Raw genomic sequence first — 15,735 nt, forward strand, 5'->3', positions numbered from 1 at the left:
CAAAATAAATATATTTAGCAAAATGAAACGAGCAAAAAAAGGCGCAGCAACACGGAAGAGATACACAGTAGAAAAATTTGCAGTCCTAGGTAACCAGAGTATCTTCCTCCTACTCCTCTTCATCGGGAATGCCTGTTCCAACATCAGCCTATTTCACAAGCGTTTTGAGGAACCCCCTTCTCTCAGACATCCTAGAGAGCACATTCACAAAAGAAACTTTCAAGAGCACATATAGAAAATGAACATTAAAAGAGAAAGAGGAAAACTCAAGATGTAATGACTCCTTCACAAAAGAAACATTACACTAAGATTTTAAGAAAGTTGCCTGGCCCACAGATCAGCCCTACCTCCCCTCTCAGCACTACCAACCAAATCTGTCAGAATGCACTACTTCCTTAGGACAGCATCATCATTCATGCACCTTTTTAATAGAATCTTTCTTTAGTGGAAGAAGTTAAGAGGTATGATTGTACCTACTAGATTACCATTGGAGTAGCCACAGGCTTGAAGAGTTAGGTTGTCTTTTATCAACTCCTGAATACACCAGTCTTTCAAATAACTTTAAAACAGTCACACTGCTTACAGCAATCAAAACATGGAGCAAAGTCATTAAAATGAGATAGTCTGTGTTTTCTCAAAAAAAATCTAAGACAACTAGGAGAGACATTCATCTCAGTGGTTGCACCAAGGAGATTAATGCAGAAGTGGATTTATATTTTCCTTCTTAAACAAAATAAACATAGAAACAAGAAAGTACATACAAATAGCCAAAGAAATACTACAGATGAGAAGGGCTTCCCCCATCTTCTCACAGTGTAAAACAGTCCTTTCCATGTAACACCCAAGTCAAAAGCATATGCCACTGAAAATGGAACTTCATAGACAACTTCATGAGAGGATGAGGCAAGACTTGCTCAATCTCTTAGGGGTGAGTGATTTGCTGTGAGGGTAGTACAACCCATGGCTCAACAGCAATGTTTTGTAAACAATAAAACTAAATACTTCCTCCTGTGCCTTGTGGTTGCCTACAGATGCAGCTTTCCTACCCTGCCAACAGGACATTTCACTACTTCAGATAGCAGCACTTCTGAAGAGGCAGGTTCCTCTCTGCTGCTGACAAGAACTATATGCGTTCCTGAAGTCATTGCTAACAACTTCTGGATGCGTTGCTTCCCAGTTCTAAAACCCTTTATGCAAAAGCATGAAGAGGGAACAAACCAAAGATACTGTAGGAAAAGCGCACTAGCTAAGGAATTCTGGCAGATTTCATCTTTTCCATCCCTATCTTAACAGAAAATGAGTAACATCAAGAGAGGAAACTAATGGCCAGCAGCTCAGCTTACAATGCATTTAAGCACTTAAGACTGACAGGATCCATAACCCACCCTTTGTTACCTTTACTGCCAGAGGCCTGGGATGACTCTAGCTGCCATATGAAATTCAAGAGGAAAACCCCTGTTGGCACTTTTTCATGATATACCACTCCTGCCTGCTGGTGGGGATGGCCAAGTTCTCAAATAGCTTGGGCCACTCCCTCTGTTTCCTGAAATAAGTGAAGCTGATGTACACATTTAAACATGTCATTCACTAAGGAAAGGGCAGTGATGCATACAAACTATTACATTACACCAAGCCGGTCACAAGCGATCATAGAAGCCTAGGTTCTGTATGTCAACCTTCTAGCATAACAGCAGTTTGTTCTCTCACAATCCCAGTCTTGTTTTAGAGATCAAGCTTCGGTACATTCATTTAAAAAATAAGGTCCTTCCTCCAAATGCTGCTAGTTGTCAGCTCCAGCCTCTTCAGAGTCTCTCTTTCCAGATGTCCAGTTCACTCATCCAGCAGTAGTCAACCAAACACCATTAGGTTGGTTCTGGGCAGCACACAGGCAAACGAGTCTGCAGTAATAGTGTTTAGATAATGTAGTAGCTTTCATTATAGGAAGAGTACTCAAGAGTCCTCACTGTCACAACTGCTCATCAACAAGATGGAGTAGATGGAAGAAATGATATTGCTGTCATTGTCCGTGGCTGGTTTCACCAACACTTTCTGTTTCTCTGCATTCAAAACACACAGATACAAAAGTTAGCAGTGATCACTGTACCCACAAACCCTAAATTACTAATTCTCTTTGAAACTTGCTGCCTCTCACTGCTAGTTTGCAGTAGGTCTTTCAAGCTGCAGGGCACAGGCCTTTTTCCGTTAAGATAGCACAGATGAGAAGGAGACATTCTCCATCCCTTCACTGGCACACAACTGGCAAGGGAAGCAGCTAACTATTACAGTGCCCTGCCAGGTAAGGAAAAGGGAAGGAACAAAACATGGTAAGGAGCTTTCAAACAAGTAATGGTTGTTCAGGACACTTATGGTCCCATCAAAACCTCCACACGTTTAAGAGTGCAAGCAGTCCTAGCACTGTCCATTTTACTAAGGCTCTTGGAAAGGCTTCTTGGGAAGCTCTGATTGAGCTTCTCAAGTGCCACTTGCATCATTATTTCTCTTTCAGCTGGTTTCTTCTTAGGAATTCATGTTTAAATATGTTATGATGTTTAAATATGTTATTCATGGTTATCCTCATCTCAATCAAAATGTTTCCATCACTGAATAAAAAGACTGCACAAGAACAATTCATTCTTCTTCCTGAATTGTGTCATGGTGAAGTAAAATGATTTCCTACTAAGAGTCATTTATATAATTAGAACATCTATCACACATGAACCTAGGCTATGAGCTTATTTCCTTTTTGTGGAAAAAAGCATGAAGACCACTGGTTTACCATACAGAAGTGAAGTGGGCTCCAATGAAGGCACCACTTCATCTAATCACCATTAGCTACCTGCTGAGACACTTCAACAGTGCTATGGCCTACTCTGCAATGTGCATATTATACAAGAGCAGTGTCAGTTCTGCAGAGGTGAAAGCAATTCACGAAGCCAAGCTGGGCAGCCTCTGAGCAGTGTAGCATTTCCTGAGGGAATCAGACTGAGTTGGTTAAATAGGTTATAATTTCAGGTTTGAAGTAACATGGCTTTGTGATGTCACTCTATGTCACCATGAAGAATCTGAAACGTTTCAAAAGCATCTTTCCTTACGTAAAAGGCTTGACACATTGCAAAACGAAACATCATGCATTCAGTTCTACGAGGGGAAAACAAAACACTTACGGGAACACAGCAACAGAAATTTTTTAAGGGGTAGCAGAAAAAGACTTCTACATTTCAGCACCTAGATACCAGTGTTGAGTGCTCTAGAAACATATTTGGAAGAGGGAAGTAGAATAGAAATACCCCATACTGGAGTTTTACTGTGCATAACAGTGATGGCTTTACATATTTCAGATACAAGTAGGCAAGAGGTTATGCATTTAAGCCACAGTGGCTTTAATTCCAGAAAAGTTAACATGGCAGAGCAACTGCCAGTTCAGCCATACACTTAAGATGACACACCAACATTCCCTTCAGAGATTTTCTGCACAAATCTAGCACACAGAAAATAATTCAGAGTTCATCATCAGGCACTGCTCTGCTGAGTTTTTGCAATGATATTGTCAATAGTTTAATCAAAAGATGTCTGGCAAATTTTTCAAGGCCCATTCCATATAGTTTTACTTTTATTTAGTGATCACTCTGAAACAGCATAACCTTTAGCATGGTTAAGTTGTCCCACTCAATTCCACTGTGGAATTCATACCAAAGTCTTTTTCCAAACTTTTTATTACTTTTATTTTACTGTGCAGTAAACCTAGTTACAAAACATATCTTAACATTAATTTTCTAGTGTTTCTGCTGCATTCCCCGAGCATCTCCTCAGTATATAGGTGCCAAAGAAAGTTATACAAGATAGATGGAATGAGAGATTGTAGTCATCGTGCCACATCCACCCACCTCTCACCTTTCCGCTCTCTGATAAGGGTCAAGCGATGCTCTTTCTTTTCCACATCCAGTTTTTCTACCATCCTGTCAATGCAGTTATCCAGGACCAGAGAGCGTGTCTTTGATTTGATCTCCTGCCTGCAGATAGGGCACTCCACTTTACGTTTTGTCCACTCATTGATACAGTAGGAGCAGAAGCTGTGTGCACAGTTCAGAGTGACCGCCTGCAGAATTTGATGGAAGGATACTTATCAGAGCATGCTCACACAAGCATTGGCAAGAAAAAAATACTGAAGTCAGGAATGAACACTTAGATGAACACTTCCTCTAAGGGAAAGGGGGGGAAGAAGCCAAAAGCCTCTTTTTCTTTAGCCTTTGTAGGGGTTACACACAAAAACTCTCCCATGCCAGACTGCAGACAAGTTTTACAAATTAGTTAATGGGTTCACCGTAGATCATAGCAAGTCCAAAACACAGACAGAAATAGTTAACTTTATTATAAGTTTCCCCAATTTGGAAAGGATGAATTATGGAAAAACTCAGATACTGCAGAATAGCATCTTAACTTACTGAGAAACCAGAAATTAAAATTTCAGCTAGCTGTTAAGTCATTATAACAAGGCTAACACATCAGGTTTTCTGTAGTAGAAATGAATGTAATGAAACTGAAGTTCTAGCAAAACACAAACAGAAGTAACAGTCCACATTTCAGGCATAGCCTATCACTCCTAGAATCAAATGAAGGCAGACCATTTTCTCAAAGAAAGAGTTTATCTGAACAGTATAAATGCTTCAGGACTTGACTGAACACTGCACCTCCCTTTCTTTACTAATCTCTTCCTATATCTAAAGCTGAAGCAGTCCAACCCTAGTCAACTTAAAGCAATGTCTACTACAAAATGATTCTTCTCCAAGCAGGCTGTCAGCAGCAGCTCAGACCACCTGTTCAAAAACACCCCAAACTACATGCATTTTAGGATTAAGCACTCATCTCTATTTAGGTAGAGACATTAAAGCTGAACTTGCTGCCCAGAGTTAGGGCAGACAGACAGAATGGATTTCTGGACCAACCCGTACCCACAACTCACCATGGGTCTGCTGGGACTGTTAAACTAGAAAAGTAAAGAAATAAGCTTGATTATTGCTTTAATAGAACTAGGGGAAGCTTCTCAAGTCTTTACTGGCAAACCCATACCAGTTTAAACATACCTCAATAAAGTGCTCAGAACAGATTGTGCACTGCAACTCATTCTCCAACACATCATTCATCTGATTCAACACCTCTTCTTTTTGGGCTCTCACTTTTTCCTTCTCCTCCTAGTGGAAAAGTACATATGGTCATGTATCAACAAAGAACAAGGTTTTACTCAATGTAATATTGGCAGGAAGTGCATGCACAGGGGAAGGTAGTACAAGTAGGAAATCATACAGCTGCAAGTGTCCACATGTCAAACCTGTGTCTATTATATACTTAGATCCATAACCTCTCTCCTCTTTGTAGTCACAGCAGTATTGAGAATATTCCCACCCACTGCAGAGAACTTACAAGCAAGAACAGCAGCCGTTACCAAAATTCCCTTCAGCCTAAAGAAATTACCAGCTGGATCAATCTTTTCAGAATCTCTTTCAACCTCTTCCTGGCATGAGCTTGGCTTAAGTCAACAGAAAGTCTGACATAAAGAGCAAAGCACCCAACAGAAAAAATACCTCAAATATTAAGAAAAGGAAGCGTAAGAACTTAAGACATTTACTTCCATTTAACTGCCCAATAATTTTTTTTTGTTTAGAGTTAAATTAGGCTCCTAGGCACCTGCTCTATCTTCTAAAAGTAACAGAGAAATTCTTCCAATTGAAGCTATACTTGAAACAGCAACAGAGCTGCAAAGACAACAAAAAAACAACCCCATAAAGCAAACAGGCAGAAGTGGATAATGGGATAACTTCCAAGAGTAAAACACAGGAAAGGATCTCCTTAATTATTTTCCACTCATAACCTTGTGTCAAGGGCAGGAAGAACTGTGGCTTATCTCATTTGTTATTCAAATTCCATGTTGTTTCAGTCCTACACTCCCTTGTAGGACTGCTGCATCACTGCAGTTTTGCTTGAATGCACTCTAACTGAAAATGAAATACCTCACTTTTCAAACACACTTTTTTTTTTTTTTTTTTTTTAAACAAAGGGTGAAATGGGCCCACTTCTCCCACACAACACACAGTTCAGATGCTCTGGGCTTTCTTTATCACTGAGAAAGATCTAGTAATGACTGTTCAACACCAATTTATGAACACAGCAAGGTTTATCCTGCCCCAATCCTGGAGTCAGCTGCCACCTCAAAATACAGGAGTTTTACACTATGGGAGACAAAGTACAGTCAAGACAAATGTTAAATAAACTATGTCCTCTGCTGCAGCATATCATGTTTCACTTATGAATAAAATTGAGAATTCAGTTATTGCTTACCTTGGTTTCTTCCAGTTCTTTATTCTTTGCTCGAATTATCTCCTCAAAATCTTTTTTACTACGGCTCAGTTCTTCCATCAAAGCATGATGCTGTAACAATATCATCCCAGAAATTATACGAGTGCCATTATAAGCTATGTTATTAAATACACATGGCCATAATCATGAGGTTCAGCATACTCATTTCTCCTAATCTTCTCCTAAAAGAGCAACACATGTCTATATACAGAGTTGGGGTGTTAAGGCAGTTTAGCCTTAACTTAAAATTGAAATGTAGTGCCAGTTATTTATAACCTTCCCAGTGTCATGGCACTTCTCATTCTCTCTCCCGGGTTGTTCTTCCATTTCACTTAAGTTTTACAGCCACCATTCTGAGTACATCCAAGACACTGGAGTATCAAGGGGTATTTGACACCTAAGGACCACAAAAGCCTGTCACTGTGTGCAAGGTTACCTGAAGCTGTTTTCAGATTAGCTTTCCAAAAGGAAAGGCCTTTTGAAAAAAGCCTAGGAAACCTAAGTGTGTGGCAACCTTTCAGAAACATTCCTAACCAAGAGGGAAATTTTTTTCATCTGGTTAAAATTGCCAAAACAACTTCCCCAAAACAGATAACCAGCAGACAGACCTCACAAAGGACCACATTAAAATAGAAGTAATTGCAGCTACTTAATGCTTCCAATCTGAGTGCATATTCTCACAATATTTGTTGGCAAATAGCAACTCCCACAAAGTGAGGTCTGCCACTTTCTGACAGAAATTTGGGCTGTAGATGAAGATCATCCAATCCACACCTAAGGCAAAGTCCTTGTCTTCCACCAAGAGGCCACAGCAGTAAGAAAGATTTAAATATCTGAGTTACACAGTCAGACCAAACCTAGACTCATAACTACTTGCCTCTTGCAGGACCTGGGCCAGCTGCTCCTTCAGATTCTCTTCCCCATGTTGCCACTTTACTCCCTGGGGGGAAAAGAAAGGGGAAGAAAAAAAAAAACCAACAAACACTTGAAGAAAGCAAGGGACTGTAAATTACTACCTTGCACGCTCTCTTTAGAGGATATGCTTAAAGAAACAACACTGTTTTTCAGCAAACCCTGAGACGTCCCACTCTAGTGTTACACATGTACAACAGAAATTAAGATGTATCATTTACTGTGAAGAGCTAAAATGGATATATCATTCACATACTTGGAACACCTCCACATTATTCTAGCTCTAAAGATACCAGCATGTTCGTAGAAGCAGAGAGGTCAGCAACAGCTTAAGCATGAGAAAAAGCTGCAACTCTATCTTTGAGGACATTCAAAGAGGTCAGATGTACCTACAGCTCCAGCTGAACTTCCCATCATGCCTAAGCACACAACTCCAGATTTTCCATACTTGCCCTTAGCAGCAGACTTTAAATGAAGTAACTGATAAATAATGAAACTCACTCCAATATGAATTCTTCCTTCCTTTAAACCAGATTTTGAGCAAACTCAAATAGAAAGACTTCAGCTTGTTATCTAAAAAAGCTACTTAACACACACACACACACACTGCTTGAAGACACAGATTGCAAGAAAGGGTTTTTTGCAAAGTATGAAAAAACCCTTCCTCCCTCCAGGGATTAAGGCATACAATAATTCACTTGCTTGGAAAGGGAATGGATTTGCCATGCAAACTGGGCATTAATTCATCCATATACCAAGAGAAATTTGCACTTCAGGTGAATACTTTTCAACTTGTCCTCTCTATATCCACAGGAGATCAGGCAAAGACTTTTGATATTTTTATTTAAAAACATGCTTTTTTACTAACTGAAAGGCTTTACTATCTTGCTGTAATGAACCTGTTTGTAAAAAAAAAATTTAAATATTATTTTGCACCTTCTTCTTAATTCCCCATGCAACCCAATCCCTTCTGTGTCCACACTTTCTTTTGGCACACAGGCGTGGATGTGAAATACTTCAAAAACAGTTTTAACAGCAGTAATTCACACAAACATTATTTGTGTTACCGTATGGTTCAAGATCATATTTTGGATCAATGTTTTATATTAGGCATTCCATAAAAATGAAAAGATACAGGCCAAAAAGATTACCACCATTATACCTCTAGCTTCTGCTGCTGTTTCGAGAATGTCCTCTCCAGCTCTTCCACCTGCTGCTGATGATGCTCTTGTTCCGTGCACAGCTGGTCCTGCAAATCCCGGAGCTCCTGCTCCATTGCCAGGATCTCCTTCTGAGTGTACTTCCTGCGCTTCTGCTTCACACTCAGAACTGCTGTCTGCTTCTCCTGCACTTTGACCTTTAACTTCATTATATCTACTAGAGTTTTCCTCAGCATTTCCAAGCCAGTCCATGACTCTGCAAGACCAGAGCCCTTCTGGTCCTTATGGGGGACAGGCACGGCTTTATCGGAGTGCACAGAGCTACTACGCACTGGACCACTATCCCCCTTGCTTGGTCCAGGAGAAGGCAGCTTGACATCCATCTTCTCTGTTAACTGTTTGGCCTCTTCTACTCTTTCCCATGATTTACCCAGAGGTTCATTGTCACACGACACTCTGTCTCTTTTGGATCTGGAGTTTGAAGGGCCTTCTGATCCAGACGTCTCCAATTCCTCCAAACTAAATTTACGTTTAGTTCTTGAACTCTTAGCTTTCCCCAGGTCATTCCTTTGGGCTAAAAAGGGTTTGATTTTCTCCCATTCCTCTTTAATTACTTCATATTCATATTCAGCAGTCTCTTTGTTTTCCAAAGGTACTCCCAACTGGATATGGTCTCCTTCAGTGATAGGATAGGCTTTTGAGGGATCCAGGCGCTGTTTGTTAAGCCAAACTCCATTTAGACTCTGCAAATGAACAGAGAATCAGCAACATTTAATATGCAGTTACAGAGTCCTCTGCAAGTTATTCATGGCAACTGTAAACATATCCAACCTCTTCAGTGTTGCAATCAGAACAAACCACCTCTTTAAATAAACTTTGCAATATCCAATTTATTGGCTTAGTGTCCCATTTATTACAGTTATTGCATTATATTATTTACCGTGCATTATTCTTGCATTACAGATTTTGTGTACAAGCACTAAGAACAACATTAATATATGTGCTTGTGCAGAAAGAAAAGAATAAACTCTAAGGGGGAAAAAACTGCCCAAAAGCTTCAGAAATAAGAACTAATCAATAAAAAGAAGACTCTGCAATAGATCATTGTCAAGAACATAAAACAGTGCAGTAATTATTCTTCACAATTAATGTCACCTGAAATTCAAGAAGAAACTAGAAAAGAAAAAGGAGCATAGCTTATACTGCTTAAAGAAAAAAAAAAAAAGAGACAGTTCCCCATAAATACAAGACGAATATAAACAAGAAGAAAAATGTTCTTCTAGAGATAATGTTCAAAGCAGAAGAAGTTTTTAAATTAGACGCTAGCTTGAGAAATAGTTTTGAAAAACAGTGGAACTAATCCATACTCAAGATGAACTGCACAACTGACCTATCTCAAAGATTCAACAGAACTGGTAGCAGTGATAACACAGAGGAAATATTAATCTACCACAGATGTTTCAAAGCATGCAATAACTGTAAGTTTTTAAGTTTATGCAAGTACTTCAACAGTTCTGTTTAAGAGCAGTGTAATTTTAATAGTAGCCACTCTATTCCCTTCTGACTAATCTGCTGCTGACGCAACATGCAAACATTTTTGTTCTACCAGTGCTGCTTTAAAGAAGTTACTGATTTTACAGTTTTCAGCCCCAATGAGAAAGTGGAGATCATGATACAAAAACCAGATTACCAAAGTCAAAGTGAGACTTAGCGGAGGACTCTGATGTCAGCACTTTATTCTAATGAGCTGAGGAGGACTTTCAGAAGAAACTTATTTGAACATAACATGAAGCGTGGTTTTTCTAACAACAGATTCTTGTTGTAGTTGATTACAATTAAAGCAACTGTGTCACTAGAATAGGGAGTATCAGTTTATCCTCTCATTAGCAGCACAAGAACATTATCCTTTTGAATACTGCCAAAATTCATAGGGCTTTTTTGAGAAAGCAACACAAAACAGGTTCACAGACTACCCTTGGCAAGACTACAATTGCCTGAACAATGCTAAACCAAGAGACAAATCTATACAGAAAGCAATATAGTTTGCATCCCAAAGCTTCCTGCTGAAAGTGCACAACAGGCAAGACACATTCCCATGGACCTTCAATCATACTTATACCATATTATATCACAGCTCATACATTGTTTGAGCCCAAACAGGTCACTCTTCTTCAGTGAATCTGAGTACAAGGTCTTTAATCAGCCTCTGTACCTTGTTATCCTTGACAGTCCACTGTCCTTCTGCATTTTGCTGGAAAACACAGTGCTTACGAGAAATCATCAAGGGACAGGTTTTTGACACCAGCTGGTATGTGAGATCTAATCCTCGGCCTATAGTTACCTGAAAATAAAGAGTTTAGTAACTGTAATCAGCAACAACACGGTAAATTCAGTTTATGTCATTTCAATTTAAGTAGTACAGCAGAAATCTATCTAGATTAGCATTTTATAGCTACTTAAAAGTCTAGGATAATATGATTTTTTTTTTTGCATTTAAATTCAAGAGTATATAGAAAATGAAAACCTGCAAGTTTGAAGCCTTTCTCCCCCAACAAGGAACATTTGATTGTTCTAAGCCAGGTTACAGCCTTGGTTTCATGGAAATCTTCCCCAACAGCAAAGCTGCTCAAAGCCACTCTCAATCCATCCATGTCCCACCTTAGTGATTACCTAACTAAACACCATTTCTTCAAACCAGTAAAATTGTTTATGAGTCTCGAGATTATTTCTTACCTTCTTTTGCTAGCTGCATCTGTTCAACTGTCTGTGAACAGGAAAGACACAGGAAAAAATGGCCAGAAAATTGCCATCAAAAAAATGCACATGTAACTGCGCCCTAAACGCACAATACTTTTGTAAATCACACCATCAATCTTACAGCTCAGCAACTACGCTACACGCAGTTCATAACCAGTAGTGAAAGTGATCTAAATAATCTGATTAGACTCTAATATCATCTTCTGGAAGAAGGAACATAATTTAATCATACCGTTTCACAGTATCTTATTAAATCTGATCTAATTGCAGGCTGACATTTAAAGAACAGCTCTAAAGCACAGCCCTCCACTGCCTCTTCTGCAAGATCTGATAATCATACGCACTCTTCTTATTCATCTGTGCATTGCACAAGTTTTCAGTCAATTTATCATGTAATTGGACAACTGCATGGATCCAATGGAATACAGCAGAAAAAGCAGAACAAACACCTTTTAGCAGAAACCCACAGTTAAATCTGGTGAAGAATATTATAAAAGTGCACTCCAGTTTTTATGCATTAGATGAAGGCTGTCCTCCTTTCTTCCTGTAACCCCAATTCATTTGCATCACACCTTCCAACTCCTACAAGATGGCGAGATGCTGCTGTCAAGAAAAGTTCATTTGCTACACGTTACCTGAGGAGGTCCCACCCAAGTTTAAAGCAAGAACCTGGACTCCCATGTCATAACTAAATGCAAGGAAGCAAACTAAGATCATGAAAGCAAACTTAACCATGTGGGTCTCTACCTCTTAAATGCTTCATATACACATTAGTGCTCTGTCAACTTGGGTTGCATATGTAAGAAGTACAGAGACTCAGGTGGATAAAGACTCCTGTTATTAACACTCAGTCACACGCATCAGATACAATTAAGACCAGGTAGGGTCAGTCACAAAACTTCCAAACTTCCCCTTGATCAAGTTCAGGGAGCAGTGGGGGGCTGAGACGTTGCCACTTGTGGGCTGGAGTTCACTGCTGCCCGCAGCAGTACTGGCAGACCACAGCACACCCCCACGCCTCAGCAGCGCAGTTTGGCACCGACACTTAAAGCACAAACCGCTTTCACTGGGGATAACAGGCCAGCCTATGGTCTGCAGTACCATCAGTCACCCTGTTGCCTGTGACAAGGACTGTCACAGTGTGCAGACAACCAGAGCAATAATGTCTCAAATTAGATACTCTGCACAACAGAGTATCTGTGTGACAGAGCCCTGGCTGCACGTTTTGCAGATGTATTAACTCGAGTCTGAATTTCACAGAGCCTGCTCGCACTCCTCCTGGCTTCACATCCACGATGGGAGAGTAACAAAACTGTGTGTTTGCTTCAAGAGTTACCTAGCGCTGAAAGACAAGAGGGGTACCTTTTGCAGGGCATAAGCACAAAGGAATTAGGTACAGCATGAAGCCACAACACCTCACTACTTGATTTTAACCGCCAGAACAGCAATCCTCCTACAGCACCCCAACTTCAACACACATCTCTGCCGGCTGGGTTTAAGGGAAAGATACTAGGGCCCATTTGGGCTTTTCAATTGAAAAAACATGATTACTGAAAAAGAGTTATTCCTGTATCATACCAAAATATAACAAACATTTAAAACATAACCTTGCTTACACCTGAGTAACTCCAGCAACAAAACTCAAACACGTTACATACTATTAACCTCAACAAAGCATCACCCTGTTAATTAGGCTGAGGATTTTTCCCGCCCTTACGTTACTGCATCACACAAACAACTCCTGCCTAAATACGAGATCGTGTTAAAAGAGATTAACAACCGAAATTTGGCAAATCAGATTCCAACGCCCGCTCTCCACTCCCTCGCACATTACCGGTGCCGAAACGCACCCGACCCCGCCGCTGCTCCCTCACGCCGCCTCCACCGGGAGCGCCGGGCAGGGCCCCGCCGCGCCGCCCTCCGGGGGGGCCGGGCGTGCACTGGGGTGAACGGCCGGCTCCGCCCAACAGCCATTTAACAACCGCTGCCCGTTCACCGGGCCGAGGCGGGGCTTCTTTATCCTGGGAAGCGCGTTAAGGCAAGGAGGCTCCGTAAACAAAGCGCACCGCGGGCCGCTCGCCCCCTGCCCCGGGCGGCCCGGGGAGGCGCAGGCCGCGACAGGGCTCAGGCCCAGCAGCACCGGTAACGGCTCCCCGCCCCAGGCGGCACCGATGGCTGTGCCTCAGCCGCCCGCTCCAAGGGCCCGGAGCCCAGGGGGAGCCCGGCGCGGCGCGGCTCACCTGCGTGCCGGCCTCCAGCAGGAGCCAGTCGCCGCTGGCCCCGACGCGGCGGAGGCACCACGCCAGGCGCGAGGCCCCGCGCGCCGCCATACCACCCCTCCGCCCGTCACGACAGGCGGGAGCAATCGCTGCGGCAGTAGCGCCGGCGGTCTCGCAAGAGGAGAGGGCGGCGTACGGCGGCGCGCAGCCTGACTAATCGAACCCGGAACATGAGGAGAGGCCGCGCATGCGCTCTAGGAGGCAACAGGGCCGATGGCGGCGGCTCCCTCCGCAGCCGTGGTGGTCATCCGCGACCCCGTTGCCGCCCTTCTCCCCGCCCCTTCCGGAAGTCGCGGCGCCGCCTTCCGCCCTCGGCCGCCATGGCGGCGGCTGGCCGGCTGCGGCGGCGGCTGTTGCTGGCTGTGCCGTGGCGCTGGCGCTGCAGCCCCTGCCGCGGGGGTGCCGGCTGCCCGCCGGCGGGGCAGGTCCGCGCCGCCTTCCTCCGCTTCTTCCAGGAGCGCCACGGCCACCTCCGCCTGCCCTCGGCTCCTGTGCGGCCCCGCGGCGACCCGCGCCTCCTCTTCGTCAACGCGGGCATGAACCAGGTGCTCCCGTCATCTTCATCGGCCTCACCCGGGCTGGGGCTCCGGCCCTTCCCGCCTGCGGTCCGCCCCCGCGGGTCTCCTCCACCGCCTTCCCGGTGCCCCCGTGTCTGCGGGGGAGCGCGGCCTGTCACGGGTGACCGCTTTCACGGCGGTGTCCTGCGGTGGGGTGGGCTTACCGCGCCGCTGCCCTCCCGTTCGCCTCGCCTAGCGTCACGCCTGGGTTTCAGGAGCCCCGGGCAGAGCCCCCAGCGCTGGGCGGCATCTAGCAATAGCGGGCGCCTCTCTGCCTTGATTTCTAGTTCAAGCCCATTTTCCTGGGCACGGCGCACCCCCGGAGCGAGCTGGCACAGCACCGGCGGGTGGTGAACAGCCAGAAGTGCGTCCGTGCCGGAGGGAAGCACAACGACTTGGAGGACGTGGGCCGCGATACTTACCATCACACGTTCTTTGAGATGCTGGGGAACTGGTCCTTTGGGGATTACTTTAAGGTGAGGCAATAGGAGCGAGCCCCCTCCAGGGGGAAACGTGGCCTTGCTTTCAGAGCTGCGCTGTAGTTCTGCCCTGTAGTGCAGTAGGACTGTCTGCGGAAGGCATTTTGGTAAGCTCCAAGTTACTTTGTGGGAGCTCTGTGGCCTGGAGCAGAGGTAGTGGTAGCTGGTGTGCTGAATCACTAAATGTGCCCAGCAGACTCTCAAAGTGCACAACCTTTTGCAGCTGTGAACAACACATATAAATCAAAGTTTTCTGCGTGAATGCCTGTGTTAACTATTTAATATGGTAAACAGGTTTCTAGTTCATTTGATACTTGTTACTAGAAAGTTTGAAAAGGGAAGGAAGATGAAAGATGCTAGTTGTTTTGCTAGAGAGTACATTTTTTCCTTGGAAAGAAAGTAATTGGTGTAACTCTGCTGGTGAGCACATGGGCATAGACCATGCTGTGATCCTGAGGGTTTCCCAACAGTTCAGGAATGTCAGTTTTCCACAGGCAGCAGTGAGCTGTCTCACTCACCTGACCCTCATCCTGCACCTTAAAATTGGATGGGGAGAGAGCAGCTGAAATTAACTTCTTTGATGTTTAACTCCTATTCTAAAGAGCCTTCCTGCATCACTATGCATCCTGGATTACTGTGCTTCATTTATGTTCCCTGCCTGCTCAGGAGGAGGCATGTAGCATGGCCTGGGAGCTCTTGACAGAGGTCTACGAGATCCCCAGAGATCGTCTCTACGTCACCTATTTTGGCGGAGACTCCTCGCTGGGGCTGAGCGCAGATGAGGAGTGCAGAGACATATGGCTCCGCCTGGGGTAAGTGTGTTAGAGAAGAGGTTCTGAGCAGTAGGTGCTGATGTTTCATCCATAGTCTTCCATTTGCTCTTTAGTTGATGGGAATCAGATGCAAGGGCCAAAAGCTGCATTTTAAACTCATTTCTGGTTTGGGCTGTTAAAAGTCAGCTGGGCTCTGGGGATCTTGACCTTTAAGCTGTTTCTCAGATGTTTTCAGTCTGGGGGACTGTGTGCCTAAGACTGGGTGGCCTGGAATGAAGTGTGCGAAGGATCTCCGATCCTTCGCTGCTTCTCCATCGTGAGCTGTGGAGAGAACATTCTCCTCTGAAACCTGACTATGGCTGCTTCAATGAGAGGATGAAGCTGTTGCAGAGAGCACTACTGTGCTTTGGGAGCTTGTTGCAGGCTGTACATGGGCTTTGAACCCAAGGCAGCCAGCTCTGTTGGTG

General features: G+C 43.7%; 2 protein-coding genes across 7 annotated transcripts in view; one reads left to right on the forward strand and one right to left on the reverse strand.

The window, feature by feature from the left end:
* Positions 1-13,611, reverse strand: RNF8 (ring finger protein 8). Of its 5 annotated transcripts, none has more exons than XM_074818165.1 (9): positions 13,421-13,564; positions 11,157-11,187; positions 10,636-10,764; positions 8,426-9,166; positions 7,229-7,291; positions 6,334-6,423; positions 5,082-5,189; positions 3,892-4,096; positions 1-2,057 (listed from the first exon to the last, which is right to left on the reverse strand). In XM_074818165.1, exons 3-9 carry the CDS (start codon positions 10,702-10,704, stop codon positions 1,951-1,953), a joined length of 1,383 nt encoding a protein of 460 aa, XP_074674266.1. In that variant the 5' UTR covers positions 10,705-10,764; positions 11,157-11,187; positions 13,421-13,564; the 3' UTR covers positions 1-1,950. The 5 variants fall into 5 exon arrangements, with proteins under 5 accessions (XP_074674266.1, XP_074674267.1, XP_074674262.1 ...); XM_074818166.1 differs by lacking the exon at positions 13,421-13,564 and adding an exon at positions 13,031-13,381; XM_074818161.1 differs by lacking the exon at positions 11,157-11,187 and having other exon boundaries at positions 13,421-13,611.
* AARS2 (alanyl-tRNA synthetase 2, mitochondrial) overlaps positions 13,581-15,735 on the forward strand; it is a 19,019-nt gene continuing 16,864 nt past the window's right edge. The window contains exons 1-3 of one of the 2 annotated variants that reach the window (XM_074818148.1): positions 13,581-14,004; positions 14,304-14,492; positions 15,162-15,307. In XM_074818148.1, coding sequence (XP_074674249.1) covers positions 13,630-14,004; positions 14,304-14,492; positions 15,162-15,307 — 710 coding nt within the window. In that variant the 5' untranslated portion in view covers positions 13,581-13,629. The remainder of the gene's footprint in view (positions 14,005-14,303; positions 14,493-15,161; positions 15,308-15,735) is intronic. The other variant, XM_074818147.1, reaches the window with a different exon arrangement.

Source organism: Strix aluco, chromosome 3, assembly GCF_031877795.1.
Source record: "Strix aluco isolate bStrAlu1 chromosome 3, bStrAlu1.hap1, whole genome shotgun sequence".
NCBI classification, from domain to species: Eukaryota; Metazoa; Chordata; class Aves; order Strigiformes; family Strigidae; genus Strix; species Strix aluco.

Excerpts from the sequence above, each read along its gene's own strand:
- RNF8 (XM_074818161.1), bottom strand. The coding sequence starts at position 13,510 with ATGGCGGCGCGCGGGGCCTCGCGCCTGGCGTGGTGCCTCCGCCGCGTC. Across the intron at positions 10,765-13,420 it reads TGCTGGAGGCCGGCACGCAG|GTAACTATAGGCCGAGGATT; the intron begins GTGAGCCGCGCC and ends CTTTATTTTCAG. Across the intron at positions 9,167-10,635 it reads GGACTGTCAAGGATAACAAG|AGTCTAAATGGAGTTTGGCT; the intron begins GTACAGAGGCTG and ends GTTCATTTGCAG.